The following is a 19,684-nucleotide window of genomic DNA, read 5'->3' on the forward strand; positions in this document are numbered from 1 at the left end:
AAATCTGAATCCTCATATTTTGAGTCGATCTTTGAAATAGATTGACTCTTTACCACATTCCTGTCCTTGGGAACCTGGGGTGTGCACAATGTATCTAGCCTTACAATACGGGCTACATGTTGGAAGTATTATGTAGCAGGACTACATGTTAGTTATGCCTTTGGCTAGTAACAGTCTGCTCACTTTTGAGTCGACTCTAGGGACCCGAGCGTAAAAGACTTGAACAACTCAGAAGGAGTGCTACATTGCTCAAGATGCCAAGCCCAAACAAGCTATTAGGCCCAAACTCTGCTAGGTGGAAGAGATCACACGGCGTTATTTGTTAGAAGAATGAAGGTGTGCCTTTGATGTCCTGTTTACCGCTTGTCACCTAATCATTAACAGAAAAAGAGATCGACTCATTACGACATTCCTAATCCTGGATACTTGCTGTGCACACTCTTGTAAATTGGGTTTCGTTCATTACAATATCGACTAAAGATTAAGAGCATTATATAAGCTGTGAAGTACTTAGAGACACCCTGATGTTATGATGTACTCTATTAATTGCAAATCCTTTTCATTCTTTGCAGAATTTTAATGATTAAGATTTTTTTGTCATGGAACGCTGGCGTTCTCAACAAGAAACTACTTAGCCAGGAGATCAAAGCTTGAGATTTGGATGTTGTATTATCTTTTATTTCTGGAACATTACGATGAACCATTGATGAGGCAAAACAAATGGGCCATGTCTTTCCCTACAATTTCAGACACAACAGCACCCAGGACAACTTTATGCGTGTTCAACCATTTAAACACTCAAAGATATTAGCCACGGGCAGCTCAGCACCGCTGTGGGAAGCAATTACTAACGTGCAAAATGATCTCCAAATATTGCTATAAATAAAATGGTGAATTTCCCCCTGAGCAAAGAGCAGAGGTCAGAAGTGAAATGGGCAAGACAGCATGAATTTTCAGCTCATTGCTGCTTGCTGCCTCTGCTGTTGAAAATAAAGGTAGGTGTAGAATTGAGCAAGCTCCCACTTTGTCTCAACAGAGTATCTCATGCATGGTGTTGCTTTACCTCTCCTTAACATCATGTTCCTCTGATGATCCCTGCTTGCTGCCGTCAACCCGTCCCTACCTGACCAGAGAACAATGCTAGCTAATTAGTCAAGTCAGGATGGCCCCCAGACAAATCTCTGCATGGTTAGTGATTTGTCTGTGGAATTGCTGATGGGACTACCGTTGCGATTCCTGTGGAAGATGATGGCTTTGCCTGTTGCTGTTGTCTCCATGTTAACTGCATAGTGCAATGGCGTGCAGATAGTGCAGTGGCACTTGTGCATGAATCACAAAAGGTTGGTTTGCAGCTGCGGCAGGCTATCAAAGCGGCAAATGGGATGTTGGCCTCAAGGGGGATTGAATTTAAGAGCAGGGAGGATATGCTGCAACTTTACAGGGTATTGGTGAGACCGCACCTGGGTACTGTGTGCAGTTCTGGTCTCCTTACTTGAGGAAGGATATACTGGCTTTGGAGGCGGTGCAGATGAGATTCACCAAGTTGATTGCAGAGATGAAGGGGTTAGACTATGAGGAGAGATTGAGTTGCCTGAGACCTTATTTACTGCAATTCAGAAGAACGACAGGAGATCTTATAGGAACATATGAGATATGAAAGGGATAGATAAGATAGAGGCAGGAAAGTTGTTTCCACTGGTAGGTGAGACTAGAACTAGAGGAGATAGCCTTAAGATTTGGGGGAGTAGATTTAGGACAGATGAAGAGGAACTGCTTTTCCCAGAGAGTGGTGAATCTGTGGAATTCTCTGTCCAATGAAGCAGTGGAGGCTACATCAGTAAATATATTTAAGACAAGGTTGGATAGGTTTTTGCATAGTTCGGAAAGTAGGGTTATGGGGAAAAGGCAGGAAGTTGGAGATGAGTCCATGATCAGATCAGCCATGATCTTATTGAATGGCGGAGCCGCCTTGACAGGCCAGATGGCCTACTCCTGCTCCTATTTTTTATGTTCTTATAGCAAAACCAGAGGGGATCCGGCTCCCCCAACATAAACAGGTCTTACAACACTAAATACCGGAAATACTGAGGATCAGGTTCAGAGCTGCTGAGGTTTGTAGCAAAAGTTGGCTCAAGTATGTAGGCAAGGTTGAACTAAAACGGGACTGTGGAAGTTGTGCTTCCTGTTGGTGATGGGAATGATCAGGTGCCGGGTGCTCTGCTTACTGCTGAATGTGGTGTGAGTGTGGTCTACACCCTGCTCCAGTGCCACGAGGTCATCTGAACCATCTTCAGCTTCAGCCAGGATGGAACATGACCTACACGTTGTGATTCATAAATCTATACAACATTTTGCTCATAGAGTCATAGATCACTATTGTGCAGAAACAGATCCTTCAGCCCATCTAGTCCATGCTGAACTGCTAGTTCCATTGACCCACAACTGGACCATATTCCTCCATACCCTTCCCACCCATGTACTTATTCAAACTTCTCTTAAATGTTGCGATCAAACCTACATTATATAAACTTAAAATATACAACAAATTACAGTGAGATATACATACTATACAGAATATACAATATAACATTACAAACATATATGTTGTACATAATACTGTATATCTTAGGTTTCCCCATCTCCTCTTGGGTCCTCAAAGCCACCTTCCTCCCACCCTACCTTCCCTGAACACCCCAACCCTTCCCCATCATCTGACACCATCAACTCTCCTCTAATCCCTTCCTTTCCTTCCGACCTTTCCCTCTCTAAGGCCTTTATCCCCCTTCATCTGCATCTCAGAGAGTCCTGCACCCGCCATGATGCTAAGCTCCTCTTCTGTCGCCTCTGTCTCTGAGCCCACATCTTTGAAGAATTCCCCACCCCACCCCGATGACCCCTCCACCCATCTCCAGCCCTCCTCTTCTTGGACACTTCACTCTGGTTCTCTGCCTGCTCTGGATTTTTTCATCTCTAATTGCTAGCGATACCTGAACCATCTCCACTCAGCACTCCTCCCTCCACAAGCTCCACTCCCTCTGAACGCTATGTCCTCCACTCTCTCTCTGTACCAATCCCAACCTTACCATCAAACCCATAGGCAAAGTTCATGCTGTTGCAGTGCAGTAGACCGACCTTGCTAAGGCCAGGTGGCAACTCTCAGACACCTCCTCTTCCTTACCCCTTGCAAAGGACTCCACTTCAGGAAGAAACTGCTCCTGAACTGCTGTGTGTGCCTTCAGGCTTCTGTACCTCCTTCAATGTGAAGGGGGCATGACGTGGGTGTTGGAGGTCCTTAATAATGAGCACCACCTTTCTGAGGCATTGCTCTTCGAAGATGAGGAGGCTAATACCCAAAATGGAGCTGACTAATTTTACAACTTTCTGTAGCTTCTTCTGGTCCTTTGCAGTAGCCACTCCCCCACCCCCCCCCACCTCCATACCAGACAGTGATACAGCCTGTCCGAATGCTCTCCACAGTACATCAATAGACATTTTTGAGTATATTTATTAGCATACCAAATCTCTTCAAACTTCTAATGAAATATAGCCACTGTCTTGCCTTCTTTACAGCTGCATCGATATGTTGGGACCAGGTTAGACCTCAGAGATCTTCACACCCAGGAACGTCAAATTGCTCACTCTCTCCACTTCAGATGCCTTTATGAGGATTGGTTTGTGCTCCCTTGTCTTGTCCTTCCTGAAGTGCACAATCAGCTCTTTTGTCTTACTGACAGTAAGTACAAGGTTGTTGCTGCAACACCACTCGATTAACTGGTCTACCTCGCTCCCGTACGCCCTCTCATCTCCACCTGAGATTCTACCAACAATGGTTGTATCATCAGCAAATTTATAGATGGCACTTGAGCTATGCCTAGCCACACAGTCATGGGGGTAGAAGGAGTAGAGCAGTGGGCTAAGCCAGTGTTGATCATCAGCGAGGAGGAGATATTATCACCAATCCACATAGATTGTGGTCTTCCGGTTAGGAAGTCGAGGATCCTGTTGCAGAAGGGGTACAGACTCCCAGGTTCCATACTCCTCAATTATGTAAGCCCCTATCAGATCACCCCTCTTTCTCCTACACTTCAGGGAATAAAGTCCCAACTTTTTCAACCTTTCCCTGTAAATCAGTTAGTTATGTGACAAGAATATACATAGATTAAGATATAGCTGTCCTGTGCTGGCACCAGTGGGATCAGCAGTTGGTCTGCCACCTGTCTTCAGGAGAGAGAGAGAGAAGGAAAACAATGGAGCAGCATTTGGAGATGTGTAATGAAGGGGAAGGAGAGCTGTCAAGATCGGCTCCCCCTTTGAACCCTGAACTGGTTGAAGTGATGGACAGGCGATACCCCAGCAGGGGGATTAAAAAGGGACAGGTTCGCTAAGGCAAGACACACACGACACCCGAGGTAACGAGACCCTGGAAGCGGTACGTCTCTCACAAGTCGGTGGGAAGTTTTGAAAGGCACGATCAGCGGGAACCTGGTGTGTGTCCACCCTTGCCTGGGTGCCAGGTTCACTGCAGAGAAACGATCGTATCTGGAAACGGAGGGGTCACGGTCGGTGACCTCAGATGACATCACAAAGGACTCGCCTGAAAGCTGACTGCGAAGGCCTGTATGTGGAAGCCGTTTTGAATATTCATTCGTTTTGCTCTCTCTCTCCTTCCCCCCACTGTCTGCGAACTGAACTAAATTGAACTGAACTTTGCATCACTTTGAAACTGGTCATTTACCCCTAGACAACGATAGAGCTTGATTGATCCTGTTATCTTAATTCTGTGTACATGTGTGTTTATCATTGCTGAACTGTTGCATTTATTATCCTTCTGATTAGAGTACTGTGTTGCTTGTTTCTTTAATAAAACTTTCTTAGTTCTAGTCATCCAGACTCCAACTGAGTGATCCAGTTCTGCTGGTTTGGCAACCCAGTTACGGGGTACGTAACAGTTATAGTTCAAATTTAATTGTCTTTCAATCATACATGAATACAGGCAAATGAAACAGCGTTATTCCAGGGCCAAGGTGTAAAACACAGTAACAAGTGTCACACAGCATAAGGCACATTTAGCACATACAAGATAGCAAGGTCTTAAAATCCTCAAGTCCCAGCAACATCCGTGCAAATTTTCTCAGTGCACTGTCCATCTTATTGACAATCTTCCCTGATACCTTGGTAGGTGACCAGAACTGCACACAATACTCCAAATTAGGCCTCACCAAAAGGAAACTTGTTGGTCGTCCCGTCTAGGCAGCTGTTCCTAAGGGAATGCTGCCGATGTGCACATCCTGAGGTACAGGAATAGGTGCTGAGGGATGCACTGAAGCTTGGTACAGCCACTATAAAGATCCTGTGGGGAAGGTCCGGAGACTAGAGTCCTGCATCACTGGACACTGAGGGGCCATACCTGTGTGACAACTGCTTCATTGTTGCCTCGTCTAAGGAGGAAAAGAGAGTGGGGTTGAGGCATTGAGAAAGAATGTATTGGAATGATGGCAGTGGGCAGCGGGAAAGGCATGTCCCAGTTGTATGGACTATGAAGGTTTTAAATTAAGTTAACTTTTCCATTAAAAAAAATCCCAAAGGCAGGAAATGGACAATTTTTTGGAGGCAGGAAGGAGACAGGGAGCGAGATATGGGAGGGATACGGTAGCAGCAGAATTCGAGGTGGCACAGTAGTCCAGCTGGTAGAACTGCTGCCTCTCAGCTCCAGAAACTCATTTCCGATCTTGACGGCAGGCACTCGCGTGGCATTTGCACATTCTCCCATGACCGTGTGGGCTTCCTCTGGGTGCCCTTAGTGTTGGAACCTGGGGGGAGTGGATGGGATTGTGGGGAGAATGGCTGCTCACTGGTCAGCACGGATGCAGTGGGCCGAAGTGCCTGTTTCTACACTGTATCTTTTCATGACTCTTCAACCCGAACAGCCATCAATCTGCCATAGTGATAAAGATGTGATAGAGACAACCTGCCCGAGCAATTTAACATGCCCATGGTATTTTGATTAGCTTGCATAGTACTACCTCTGAAATAGTCAATTCCTTTGATCCACATCAGTCCAGACATAAGACAAGTTTGTAAAGTTGATGAGCTTGCAAAACTTGCAAAATTAAATTATTAAATTATTAAACACTGGGATGGCTTGGAGAAGGTATTGATAGGTGAAGTGTTGTGAAGTTTGCCAAATTTCAAACCTCCAGATATTCTTGCTGAACGATATCAATCACAGCAACATTGCAGCAAGCATTATTCAGAGTACCAGACTCCATGGTTACAGACTGACAAAAAACAAGGATTTCACAATTATTTCTTTCCATTTTTCTTGTTACCTTTTATCATATTCACATGTCATCTTAGGAAAAAGCTGACCAATGTTTTTTGGGAAAATAAACACAACCCAAAAAATTGACTCTGTTATAGGCCTCTGAAAGCTGAAAGCACATCCAAGAGGACCACAAGCTTGTCGTAGGGTTTGGAGGCTTGCGTACCTCGGTGACCTGGACAGCTATATTTGCTGGAGTCAGGGATTTATACCTTGGCTCTTGGTGGGGTCACTTGTGCCAAACAGGTCAAAGGGTAGGGGTCATACTGCGCACACCAATCCCCTAAGTTCAGGAATTCAGCTCAGGCCTAACAACACTTACTGGTAAAAACAAAACTGTTACAGAAACAGCAATGAAGAATCTTTCTGCATCTGAGTGTGATGGCATTCCTGAATCTCCATCATGAACTTGTACAACTGACAGCAATGAAAACTGAGAAGAATCTACTGACATATGAAGCAAGCCCTGAACGCCACCAGAGATGGAGGACCTTCATCGCTGCCCTAAACACCAGAGGTTTAACGGGCAGTATTTACCTGCTCACAGACTTGGGGCTCAGCTCCAGTGCTGGAAGAAGGAGACCTTAATTCCCAACAGGGCACGCAGATATTTGAAGCAGACGGATTACCTCGGAATGGTATACGATGTGGGGATGTCCATCACCGGCAATAAATGTTCTTGGTAATGGATTGGTTGTTTCCATCAGGTGGACAGTAGGCAGAAAATGCTGCCTTCATCGGGATTATGTTTTTCATATTTATTTATGGAGATTAATGCAGTCCCACAGAATCCAATCAGGTTAAGGACCATGTGGAAGGGAGTTCTAAGCATCTCCAGGGCGAAAGACTTGAACAAATTGTGCAGAGCAATTTAGCTGCTTGCATCACTGTTTGGTATAGAGTGGCTACTGCACATAACTGGAAAAAGCTGCAGAAATGTGTAAACTCAGCCTCCTCCATCACGGGCACTAGCCTCCCCACCAGTGAGGACATCTTCAAAAGGCGATGTCTCAAAAGTGAAGTATCCATCATTAAGGATCCCCACCACCCAGGTCATGTCCTCTTTTCACTGCTATCATCAAAGATGTGCCACAGGAGCCTGAAGACACAAGCGCAATGTTTCAGGAACAGCATCTTCCTTTCCACCATCAGGTTTCTGAACAATGCATTACAGTACCAGCAAACCAAGCTCAATTCCCACCATTGTCTGTAAGGAATCTGTACGTTCTCCCCATGACGGCGTGGGTTTCCTCTGGGTGTTCTGGTTTCCTCCTACAGTCCAAAGACGTACCGGTCGGGAAGTTAATTGGTCACTGTAAATTATCCCATGATTAGGCTAAGGTTAAATCATTGCTCGCAGGGTGGCGCAGCTCGAAGAGCCAGAAGGGTCTGTTCTACACTATATCTCAGTAAATAAATATATTTTATACTGTACTTTGTGGCATTTTTATGGATTGCACTGCACTGCTACCACAGGACAATAAATTTCATGATGTATATGATCATAAACTGGATTCCGATTCAAGGAGCAGCTGCACATTTGGAAGGTGGATTAATATTCCTCCTGGATCACGTGGAAGTGTTTGTGCTCTTGCTTTGAGAGCCTTCCGCTTCTCTTCAGGGATAAATCTGCATGTATCCATTGTTGACCATTTTAAGGTTACACACTTTCATACAGAGTGGCAGAGACTTGGACATTAATGACACAGGAAGCGCATTGCTAAATGATGTGATGTCATTTAAAACGCCAATAGTTATTGGATATAACAACCAATGGGGCAGTTAAGGGCCAACTGTATTAGCGGGTCTGGAATCACACGTAGGCCAGACTTGGTAGGGATGGGCAGCACAGTCATGCCGCTTATAGAACTGCTGCTTCATAGCGCCAGTAGCCCAGGTTCGGTCCTGGCCTCTGGTGCTGCCCGTGCTGACGTCTGTAAGTTTTCCCAATGACTGTGAGGGTTTCCTCCTGCACCATAAATATGTGCAGGTTGGTAGATTACCACTAATGTGAGGGTGAATTGTATCTGGGAAATTGATAGGAATGTTGAGAGAATAAAAATTTCTCTCATATAAATAATAACATAAAAATGATACAAATCAACATAATAACAGTGTTAAATGAGTCCTTAATGGCCAGTTTAGACTATGAGCCAAAGGCCCTGTCTCCATGCTCTATGACGTTGGGGCTTCCATACTTGCAGCTGATTATTGAAACTGGTGGATTTAATTGATAAACTGGCAGTTTCATAGTCACCATTTCTGAGAATGGCTTTTCATTAATTTACACATTTATTTAAATACTTAAATCTCAATTCAAGCTGCCATTGGTAGCATTCAAACTCATATCTCTCGATCAGTGGTCCAAAGCTCCACTTACTGGTCTAGTAACAATAAATAAACCTTTGTTACAGAAAATTAAAGATTGCATTGGGAACTTATCAATTCAAGTCTACCCATAGATCTCCTCTTAGGCAAATTTCTGGATGTCACCTTACAGGAGGGATGTGAAGGCTTTGGAGAGGGTGCAGAAGAGGCTGACCAGGACTAGAATGTGTTAGCTAGGAGAGATTGAACAAATGTGATTCTTTCCTCTGCAGTATCAGTGGCTAAAGGGCTACCTGATCATGGTAAATTAAATTATGAGAAAGCAGCTAGTCAGATTCTCCCTTCACAGGGTAGAAATGTTAAATACTAAAGGACATTACTTTAAGGTGGGAGAGTTTAAAGGTGATTTAGAATGTTTCTTTTCATTTACACAGAGAATGGTAGGTGCCTAGAATACACAGTCGGGTCTGGTGGTAAAGCAGATACAATAGCTCTATTTAAGAGGCATTTACACAAATACATGAATAGGCAGGAAGTTGAGGAATATAGAACATGTGCAGGCAAATGAGATTCGTTTAATTTGGAATCATGGTCAGCGCAGATATTGTGGGACCAAGGACCAGTTCCAGTGCTAGACTGTCAGTATTCTAGCTTTAAATAGTGAAGTGCTATATGCGAAATAATTTCTTCAACAGCATCCTATTTACTTACCATGATACTAACTGGCCATCAGATCACACTGACTCCCAACAGAGTAAATCCCATTTGTCCAATTCTGCTTCTCCGTATTTCCTTCTAGCCCTGCAGTTCTCCCTAACATGCATTTCAATTCTGCTTTGATTGATTTTTGTCCTTCACCTTGCTTATTTTTATTTACAATTGCCAGTTCACCAATCCTGCATGTCTTTGGGATGTGGGAGGAAATCGGAGACAAACCATCGACGGATTCCCACAGTTGTCTGGACTAGACCTCTCCCACCCTGTTCCCTGTAAACACAGGAAACACACTTGATTACAGGGAGAACATGCAGACTCCACACAACAGTACCTGAGGTCAGGCTTGAGCCCAAGTCTCTGGTGGTCTGTCAGCTGCATCACTGTGCCAAGTGCAGGAAACTAATCAATCTTCCCATTCTCATTCCGACAGCAGACCATGGCCTCCTCTACCATCACGATGAGGCCTCTCTCAGGTTGGAGGAGCAACACCTCAATCTGGCTCAGCAGTCTCTATTCTGATGGCATGAACATAGACTTCCCTAACTTCTGGTAATTTCTCCCTTCTCTTTTTTTCCATTCAACATTCTGGCTTCCCTCTCACCCCTTCTCTTCTCTTCCCTCTGTGTCCTTCCTCCTTCCCTTTCTCCCATGGTCCACTCTCCTGTCCTATCAGACTACTTCTTCTTCAGCCCTTTACCTTTTCCACCTATCACTCCCAGTTTCTCATTTCATCCCCCTCCCCCACCCCCACCCACTTTGTTTCAACTATCACCTGTGGCTTGTGCTCCTTCCCCTCCCCCTATTTTCTTACTCTGGCTTCCTCTCCCCTCCTTTCCAGTCCAGATGAAGGGATTCAGCCTGAACGATTGAACATTTATTCCCTTCCATAGATGCTGCCTGACCAACTGAGTTCCTTCAGCATTTTGTGTGTGTTACCATGCAAACTGCTTGAACTTACTCTGCACAATCTCCCTGTTCACCTTGATTTTTTACCTTCATTTCAAAACACTTACACAGTGTCTCCATCTAGTCTCAGTAACTTCCACCAATTCTACAGCCCTACAGAATACCTGTAGACTTTTGTGACATTCTCTGTCTGACTGTGGCATTCCTCCCACATCCTAACAATACCTCAGCTGATAGGCTGATTGGCAATTGTACATTGTTCCCTAATGCATTGGGGAGTGGTTGAATCTGAGAGGAGTTATAGAGAATGTGGACTTTTGGTAAAGTTCCATCTTTACCCGAATGTACTGGTGCAATTCTACAGTACCATCATAGAGAGCATCCTCACATCAGCCATTACTATCCGGTGTTCGGTGTAGCATCCTCTCACAATGTATAAAAACTGCAGCGAACTGTCAGGTCAGCAGAAAAAGGTAATTGGCTGTAGTCTACCAACAGTACAGGGCTTGTATGTGACCAGGACAAAGATGTGGGCAGGAAAATCACTGAGGACACTAGCCACCATGTAAACCATGCTTTCCAAAAGCTCCCTTCTGGAAAGCACTATAGGAGGTTTTTAAAACAGAAACCTCTTCCCCCGGGCAGCTAATCTAATCACTAATCACCCATTCTAGTCAGCCCCTACCCCTCCCCCTTCTATCTAATACCTCAGTCTCTGCACTACATTATAAACACTTTAAACTACTGTATATAATGCTGTTTACATTGTAAATCCATGCTGGTGTGTATGCACATTGTATTCCATATCATTTTATTTTTATATAATGCTTTATTCTTTATAAATGTTGAATGTTGTTTTTGCTGCATGTCACACCCTGACCAACACACCATGCAAATTCCTGATACATGTAAGCGTATATGGCAAATAAGGTTAATCTTTAATCCTTGATAAAAATACCTCATCAAGAAGCTTTCTATCCAACATCACCAGGGCCTTAAAGCACACCACTTCTTTCTCAATAAAAGAACCAACCAGTTTCCCTCCACTAACACCCTCCTCCATCTGGCAGAACTGATCCTCACCCTCAACCGTTTTTCCTTTGGCCCCTCCCACTTTCTCCAGACTCGAAAAGTAGCCATGGGCACCCACAGAGGTCCCAGCTATGCCTGCCTTTTTGTTGGCTACATAGAACAGTCCAGGTTCCAAGCCTTCTCCAGTAATGCTCCCCAACTCCTCCTCCGCTACACTGATGACCACATTGGAGCTGCTTCATGCACCCACGCTGAGCTCGTCAATTTCATCAACTTTGCCTCCAACTTCCACCCTTCCCTTCACTTCACTTGGTCCATCTCTGCCCCCCCCCCCCACCATTTCTCGACCTCTGTCTCCAACTCTGGAGACAAACCATAGACGAATTCCCACAGTTGTCTTGACTAGACCTCTCCCACCCTGTTCCCTGTAAAAATGCTATTTCCTTTTTCCAGTTCCTTTATTTCTGCCACATCTGTTCTCAGAACATCAGAGATGTCCTCTTTCTTCAAGGAATGAGGTTTCTCTCCCTCCACCATTGATGCTGCCCTCCATTTTCCAAACATATGTGCTCTTCCCATCTTAACAGTGATAGAGCTCCTCTTGTCCTTACCTACCACCCTATAATCCTCCGCATCCAACATGTCAATCTCCACCAAACATATCTTTATCTCCACCCTCCTATCCACTTTCAGCAGGGATCACTCCCTCCATGATTCCCTTGTCCCTTCATCCCTCCCAACACTCACCCCAGCAAGCGGCCTAAGTACCGCATCTACCCATTCACCTCCTCTCTCACCTCCATACAGGGCCCCAAGCAGCCCTTCCAGGTGAGGCAACACCTCAACTGTGCATCTGCTGGGGTTGTCTATTGTGTCTGGTGCTCCCATTGTGGCTTCCTCTGCACTGATGAGACCCATCGTAAATTGGGGGAACGCTTCATTGAGCATCTCCGCTCCATTCCCCAAAAGCAAAATTTCCCAGTGACCAAACATTTTAATTTCCATTCCCATTCCTGTTCCAACATGCTGGTACAAGGCCTCCTCTTGTGCCACAATGAGGCCTTCCTCAGGGTGGAGGAGCAACAAGTTATATAGCATCTGGGTAGCCTCCAACTTGATAGCATGAATATTGCTTTCTCCTTCCGGTAAAAAAAATTACCCTCCCCTCCCTTCTTCTTCTATTCCTCACTCTAGCCCCTTCACTCTTCTCACCTGCCTATCACCACCCCCTTGAGCCCCCTCCTCCTTCCCTTTCTTCTATGGTCCACTCTCCTATATCAGATCCCTTCCTCTCCAGGCCAGCTGGCTTCATCCACCACCTTCTAGCTATCTTCCTCCTCTTCTCCCACTTTTTAATCTAGCATCTTCACCCTTCCTTTCTGGTCCTGAAGAAAGGTCTCGGCCCGTAACGGCAACTGTTTATTAATTTCCATAGATGCTGCCTGACCTGCTGAGTTCCTCCAGCACTTTGTGTGTGTGAACAGGATTAACGATTTATCATGAAAATAGGTAGTCGATGGCCAGCATCGACTCAGACCTTATAGAACTCATTCGAGTAACAGTAGATAATCTGTTAGGCAGTTGGAGAAAATACTTCAGTCATTTTTTTAAGCCGAACCAAAATTCAGAGGAGGTGTTGGGTGGTGTCTCTCACAGGCAGCAAGTGGGGACCTGCATGCTCCCTGTCTAGACATTGCACTTGGCCATATGTGGTCCATTTTAATGAGAGCCTGGGCACAGCTTCACAGGAAAATTTAGAATCTTACTGGGGGCAAAATCATAAATTTTGAGTGTTTATTAAGTTCACAAGTGAAACACATTAAAATCAGAAACCAAAAAATCCCTCGAGCAGCCTGCTGGAGGAACTCAGTGGTTTGGGCAGCATCTGTGAGAGGGAAAGAAATGCTGGATTTCAATTTCACAACCAGGTCACCAGCAAAAATAATTACATCCGTAACTGTCCTGTAACCTTAAAAGAAGTTATCATCTCTTCCATTACAATTATATTTCCCTTCTTGCCGCTATTTCTTGCATTCCAACTGCACTGTACTGTTGATTGGCTCTCTATCCCAGTCAGACACAAGAGACTGTGGATGTTGCAGGCTGGAGCATCAAACAAACTCCTGGAGGAACACAGTGTGTTGAGCAGCGTCTGTGCAGGAAAGGGAATCGTTGATATTTCGGGATGAACTGCAGTGTAACACTATTACACCACGAGCGACACAGGTTCGATTCCCACCATCGTCTCTAAGGAGTTTGTATGTTCTCCCTGTGGATATTCTCCAGATGCCCCAGCTTCCTCTCACGTTTCAAAGACATACAGGTTAGTAGGTTAATTGGTCACATGGGTGTAATTGGGAGGCGAGGGCTTGTTGGGATGGAAGGACCTGTTACCTTGTTGGATAATAAAGAAAGAAAGAAATCCTCCATCATCTCTTCAAGGTGTGCCAGCTTTAAAGAAGTTTCCCTTCATCCAGGTGCAGGGTTTTAACTGGAAACAATGTCATTTCTTTTCCTCCTGCAGATTCTGTCCAACTCACTGAGATTCTCCAGCAGATTACCTGTTGCTCCTTCTCAACATACATGTCTGAGACCCTGCAGGCACAGACCCGTCATCTGAATATCATCTTCCTGTCTTCACTCCCCCCCCAACTCCACTGCTGTCAATATACATCCATCTCTGACTCTCCCAGATCAATCCTCCTTTCTTATGCAACAGACAAAAAAATGCAAGCAGGCTTTTTCCACAGAGGTTGGGTGACACTAGAAGTAGAGGTCACAGGCTACAGGTGAAATATTTAAGGGGAACATAGAAGTGAACTTCACTCAGAATGTGGAGCAGGCTGTCAGCGAAGTGGTGCATTGATTAGGTAGAATAATAGTTCGACATGGATTGCATGGGCTGAAGGGCCTGGTTCTATGCTGTAGTGCTCTATCACTCTAATCTTTTATCTCTTCTACCCTATCTCCTTTTACCTTTCTCCTCTCCTACACCAACCCTCTCAATATTCAGCACTGTCCAGCACGTTGTATCATGTGGCAGGCAGGTAGAAATGTGACAATCCCCATTGTGCTCTCAGATCATGCTAGTGGAGATTAAAGCACTCAGGTTCAAGTTTGATCTGAGGGAATTGCTGTTGGGCTTGAGGTTAACTCAGAGTGGCTGTAAAGAGCCATGAGGGAAATTATTTCTCTGGCTGTACCCGTGAGTGACAACAAACTGCTTGCATTAATCGTAACTTTCTTCATCATAGATTAGAAAACAACAAGAATAGAGAACAAGGTGGCAGTGGTAGTGCACAGCAAGAGTCCACAGTACCCAAGAGGAGTCACACAGCACGGAAACAAGCCACCACCAAGCAGCAAACCTGCATTAGAGAAAATCTGACTGAATCCATCATGGTCTGGTACAGCAATCCCAATATATAGCAGGGTTGGAAGTTACAGAGAGTATGGATTGAGCCAAATAGATTATAAGCACATTCCTCCCACAGTCAGTAATGTCTACACGTTGCAGTGCCTCAGCAAGACAACATCTATCATCAGAGATCCTCACACTATCCAGGCTATGCCCTCTACCCACAGCTCCAACAGGCAGGAGGTACAGAAGTCTGAAGTCCCACACCATCAGCTATCTCCTTTCAACCATTTGAATCTTGAACCAACCAACACAACCCTAATCACTACCGTAGACACGATGAGCAGTTTGCATTTTAATTGTTCTAATTGTGTTCTTTCTTGTGTAACTTATGCTTTTCCTGTGAATGCTGTCTATTTGATGCTATTTGCCTGTGATGCTGCGGCAAGTAAGCTTTTCATTACACCTGTGCACACAATAAAGGTGAGATTTATTTGTCATGCACATTGAAACATGCAGTGAAATGCATGGTTTGCATCAAATAATATCAGCGAGGATTATACTGGGCAACTCATAAGCCTTGCCAACTTTACTTGCCACAACTCACCAACCCTAACCGTAGGTCTTTTGGAATGTGCTAGGAAACTGGAGCACCCAGAGGAAACCCACACAGTCACACAGAACATGCAGACAATGTGGGAATCGAACCTCAATCAGTGACCACTGGAGCTGTAATAGCATTACACTAACCACGACACTGCCCTGTTGTCCTTTGCGCATATGACAATAAATTCAACTTTGACTAATCCCATTTTATTTGCCCCATATTCCCATCAACTCCCCCCACAGCCAGATTGTACCACTCACCTACACTCTCTGGGCAATTTAAGTCTGATTTATACTTGTGCATCAAATGTATGCTGCAGGTACGGCGTAGCCGATTACCCTATGCTGTACTCTATGCCTAACGCACACCTCTCCCAAAATGTAACTACGCGTCGCGGCAACGCAGACCACAACAACTGTGATCGGTCCGCTTGGTAGCATCGCATTTCCTCCTACGCTGCAATAGCTTCCCATTGGGCGACTGAAGGGCAGGGAAGGAACTCCGGCTGCAATGCTTTCCATAAGCTTTACAGACCTCCCAAATTATGGAGGACCCTGTGCTTGACGCCAGTTTGTAGCTAGCTGCTACAGCCTGTTGACTTCCACCTGAAGTCTCTGAGAATACTGTGCGTACACTGGTGTGAAATAAATGGTTGGAGATGTTGAACCAAATCATCAAATCTACCTGCCGACATCTGAAAATACTTGAAATGCATTTCCTCGTCCATGTCTCTCAGTGGCCGGACAAGCACAGAAAATTCACCCTCCTTCAGTTTCAGTCGCCATTGTTCGAAGTTTGAGTTTCTTCGTGTTGAGTTTCAACACGAAGAAACTCAACACAGTGGCATAGAACCCCACTGCCAACTAGCATTTTGGCGGTGAATTGCAGAGCGACACAGACACACCAACACACAAGTATAAATGCTCACAGCAGCGTAGCCCACTTGCGTAGGCTACGGCGCAAGCTAGTACGCACAAGTATAAATCAACTTTAACCGTGACCAATTGACCTTGCACATGATCCAAGGAAAACATGCAAATTCTCGGTATGTGACCATCGCAGGGAAGGTGTTCATTTGTTAGCCCAGTTGCACTGACGAGATGTTAGTGTGCTTTTCCACCGCCCCCCCCCCATATCACAGTGCAGCCCTTTGTGCTACTGAGGAGATTGGGCAGCCCACAGGCTTGTTCAGCAGCTGTCCTCCTCTAAAGGAACCAGGAGCTTTACCTAATACCAACTTCTGATTCACACCATTTTATAACATATTTATATTTTTAAACTGACACGATTTTATTGGAACACAAATTCTCTGGATTACCAGTCCAATAAAATAATCATTTTGCTAACATGCTTACATGACCTGTTGCCAGTGGTGATCCATTATAAAATTAATACTGAATCGTTGGTTATCAGCTGGTATGTGGCATGTTACTGGAGCAGTAAACCAGGTTTTTGCGTCAATTAATTCAGAAAATACAAGTTTAGATCACAGCATTTAAGAATTTCAATTCAGAAGAACAATGAGAATAAAACAAATTGATGTCAAAAAAATTGAACTGCTCATCATTAAGGAAACTTGGCATCTGAACAATTATTATCCTTTAGCTATCAAGCTCCTGAACCAATATGGTTAACTTCACCTCAACACTGAACTGATTCCACAGCCTAAGGACTGTCTATCAAGGACCCTACAACATTCTCAATATTATTTAGTTACTGTATTTGCAGTCTGTATTTATAGTCTGTCTTACTTTGCACATTGGTTGTCTGTGTGTAGTTTATCATTAATTCTATTTGTGTTTCTTTGTTCTACTGTGAATGCCTGCAAGAAATAAATCTCAGGGTTGTATATGGTGACATATACATACTTTGATAAATTTACTTTGAACTTGGCTCTGGGTAATCTGGAATAAGCAGTAAATACCAAAAGTGCCCAATCAAAAAACTGAAATCAATCTTCTTTTAATCTATTTCACCACAAATGTAGGTACATTAAATTAAAGAGTAATTTTAAAACAAATTCATACTAAGTACTTGCATTCCACTTACAGTATTAACTTTTATTGATTCACTTAGATTGCACTGAATCGACATTTTGGAACTGTGAGCACATGAATGGCCTGAGGTCGTGACACTACTTAGAGCCAGGTGGTGTGAAAGTCAGCACATTGAAGCAAAACACTGAAATCCGAAAGGAGACGCTCTGAAAGTACAGTTAGCTCTGCCTGTTCTCCCACAGTGAGAAGAGTTGGTGCCCTCAACCTATCCTGCCAGCTTCCCTCCTCCCAAAACGGCACACAATGGCATGCAGCGTGGGGAAGGCTGTAAAATTTGGAAAGCCGGTGCAGAAAGGTGGAAAAAATTAATCCATGCTTTCTTACATTCTTGGCACAATTCTCAGAAATGCTCCAAAGTGACTCCTGCAGAATGAATTACTTCAACTCCACCTTGGGGCAAATATAATTTCTTAAACACAGAGTTACCTCAAAGACAATAATTGCACAAAAGCCATAAGACCATAAGACATAGGAACAGAAATTCCTGCCTGTGGCCATCAAACTTTACAACTCCTCCCTTAGAGGGTCAGACATCCTGAGCCAATAGGCTGGTCCTGGACTTATTTCATAATTTACTGGCATAATTTACGTATTACTATTTAACTATTTATGGTTCTATTACTATATTATTTATGGAGCAACTGTAACGAAAACCAATTTCCCCCGGGATTAATAAAGTATGACTATGACTATGACTATGAAATAGATCATTCAGCCCTTAAGAGTTTGCTCCGCCATTCGATCGTGGCTGACTTATTTTCCTTCTCAACCCGATTCTCCCGTCTTCTCCCCATAAACTGTGACACAATTGCTAATTAAGTACCTATCTCCACTTCAAATATACCCAATGACTTGGCCTTCATAGCCATCTGTGGCAATGAATTCCACAGATTCACCACCCTCAGGCCAAAGAAATTCCTCCTCATCTCTGTTCTAAAGGGATGTCCCTCTATTCTGAGGCTGTGCCTTTTGGTCCTAGGCTCTCCCATGGTAGGCAACATCCTCTCCATCTCCACCCTTTCTTAGGACTTTCAGTATTCAATAGGTTTCAATGAAATCCCCCCCTCAGTTTTCTAAGCTCCAGCAAGTACAAGTCATATGTTGGCATTTTCAGTGGTGTTGCTTAAAGGAGGAGTTTGTTGGTTCAGATGCAGGGGGATCTCCTTGAAGATAGGCCTTGAAACAGAAGAAAATAGTGCTCCTGATGTCTGGTCGACAGATCCATCTTTCCTATCAGTGCTATGATACTCTGTAGCACTGCTTAGGAGAGGAAAGGGCTTGCTCCCAGTACTTGGATTAACATTTACCCCTCAACTAACACCACTGAAATTGTCCAGGGTTCTGCCAGCATTGGACACTGACAGGTTATGAGTACAATGTTTGAGGAAACAGTAAGAGGATGCGTTAAATAGACGGTGCAATGAACATAAAGAGAGATGAGTAGTGATTGAATTTACAGTACTGCAAGGTATATTTTTGAACTTTAAAATAAAATCACTAAAGCAGATTATCTCTTTGCTGCTTGTACAATCTTGCTGTAAGCATAACGGGTGCTGTTTTCTTCACTGTTACGACAAGGATTAAACTTCAGAAGTAAGCTTCAGCTGTAAAGCACATTGGGAATGCTTGTAAAATGTACTTTGAAATATGAGCTTTCCCTTTCATTTTGACTGAAAAGCGCAGTAGAACTGTATCGTGATGCCAACATTCAGTGTAGTCTGGGGCTGCTGAGGACCAGGTGTTGATGACCATAGCTGCCAAGACCCTGCCGTAGTGACAATGACAACAAACTTGCTGCACCAAAATGAATCAGCCTGGTTCTGAAAGTGGAAAATGGAAGAAACAGTCTGGAGAGCTGATTATGAGGGGGGAGTGATCTCATTCACTGTTCCAAATTAATGGCACGCCATACATGTGCTCACTGACATAAGTTAAGCCCCTGGATGTCTGATTACGTGCCACAGGGGATTCTGCAGATGCTGAAAATCCAGAGTGACACACATACAAAACGCTGGAGGAATTCAACAGGTCAGCCAGCATCTATGGAGAGGAATAAACGATTGATGTTTCATCATTTTGTCTCACCCCAAAAAGTTGACTCTTTACTCTCTCCACAGATGCTTCCTGACCTGCTGAGTTTCCCCAGCAGTTTGTGTGGATTCTGAAATGTAACATCCTCGCTTACAGACTAAAATTCACACAGGTCCATATCTGAATGGTTATAGGTAAGTACTCAGCTGATGAGAGATGCATCTGCAGGTGTTGGTACACACAACTATGGACTCATAAGACACAATACAAGTAAAATGTAGCATCTGGCTCAGTAAATAGCACGCTCGATTCTGAGTGTGGTCGCT

At 44.2% G+C, this 19,684-nt stretch overlaps 1 protein-coding gene across 1 annotated transcript in view; it reads right to left on the bottom strand.

Moving 5' to 3' along the window:
• Window positions 1-5,770, bottom strand: part of grip2b (glutamate receptor interacting protein 2b) — a 188,816-nt gene extending 183,046 nt beyond the window's left edge. Inside the window, exons 1-2 of the mRNA XM_063068462.1 lie at window positions 5,649-5,770; window positions 5,408-5,438 (exon numbers count right to left, since the gene is read on the bottom strand). Coding sequence (XP_062924532.1) covers window positions 5,408-5,438; window positions 5,649-5,770 — 153 coding nt within the window. The remainder of the gene's footprint in view (window positions 1-5,407; window positions 5,439-5,648) is intronic.
• Between the last annotated feature and the right edge of the window lie 13,914 nt (window positions 5,771-19,684).

The sequence above is a fragment of the Mobula hypostoma genome, chromosome 15, assembly GCF_963921235.1.
Source record: "Mobula hypostoma chromosome 15, sMobHyp1.1, whole genome shotgun sequence".
Taxonomy (NCBI): Eukaryota; Metazoa; Chordata; class Chondrichthyes; order Myliobatiformes; family Myliobatidae; genus Mobula; species Mobula hypostoma.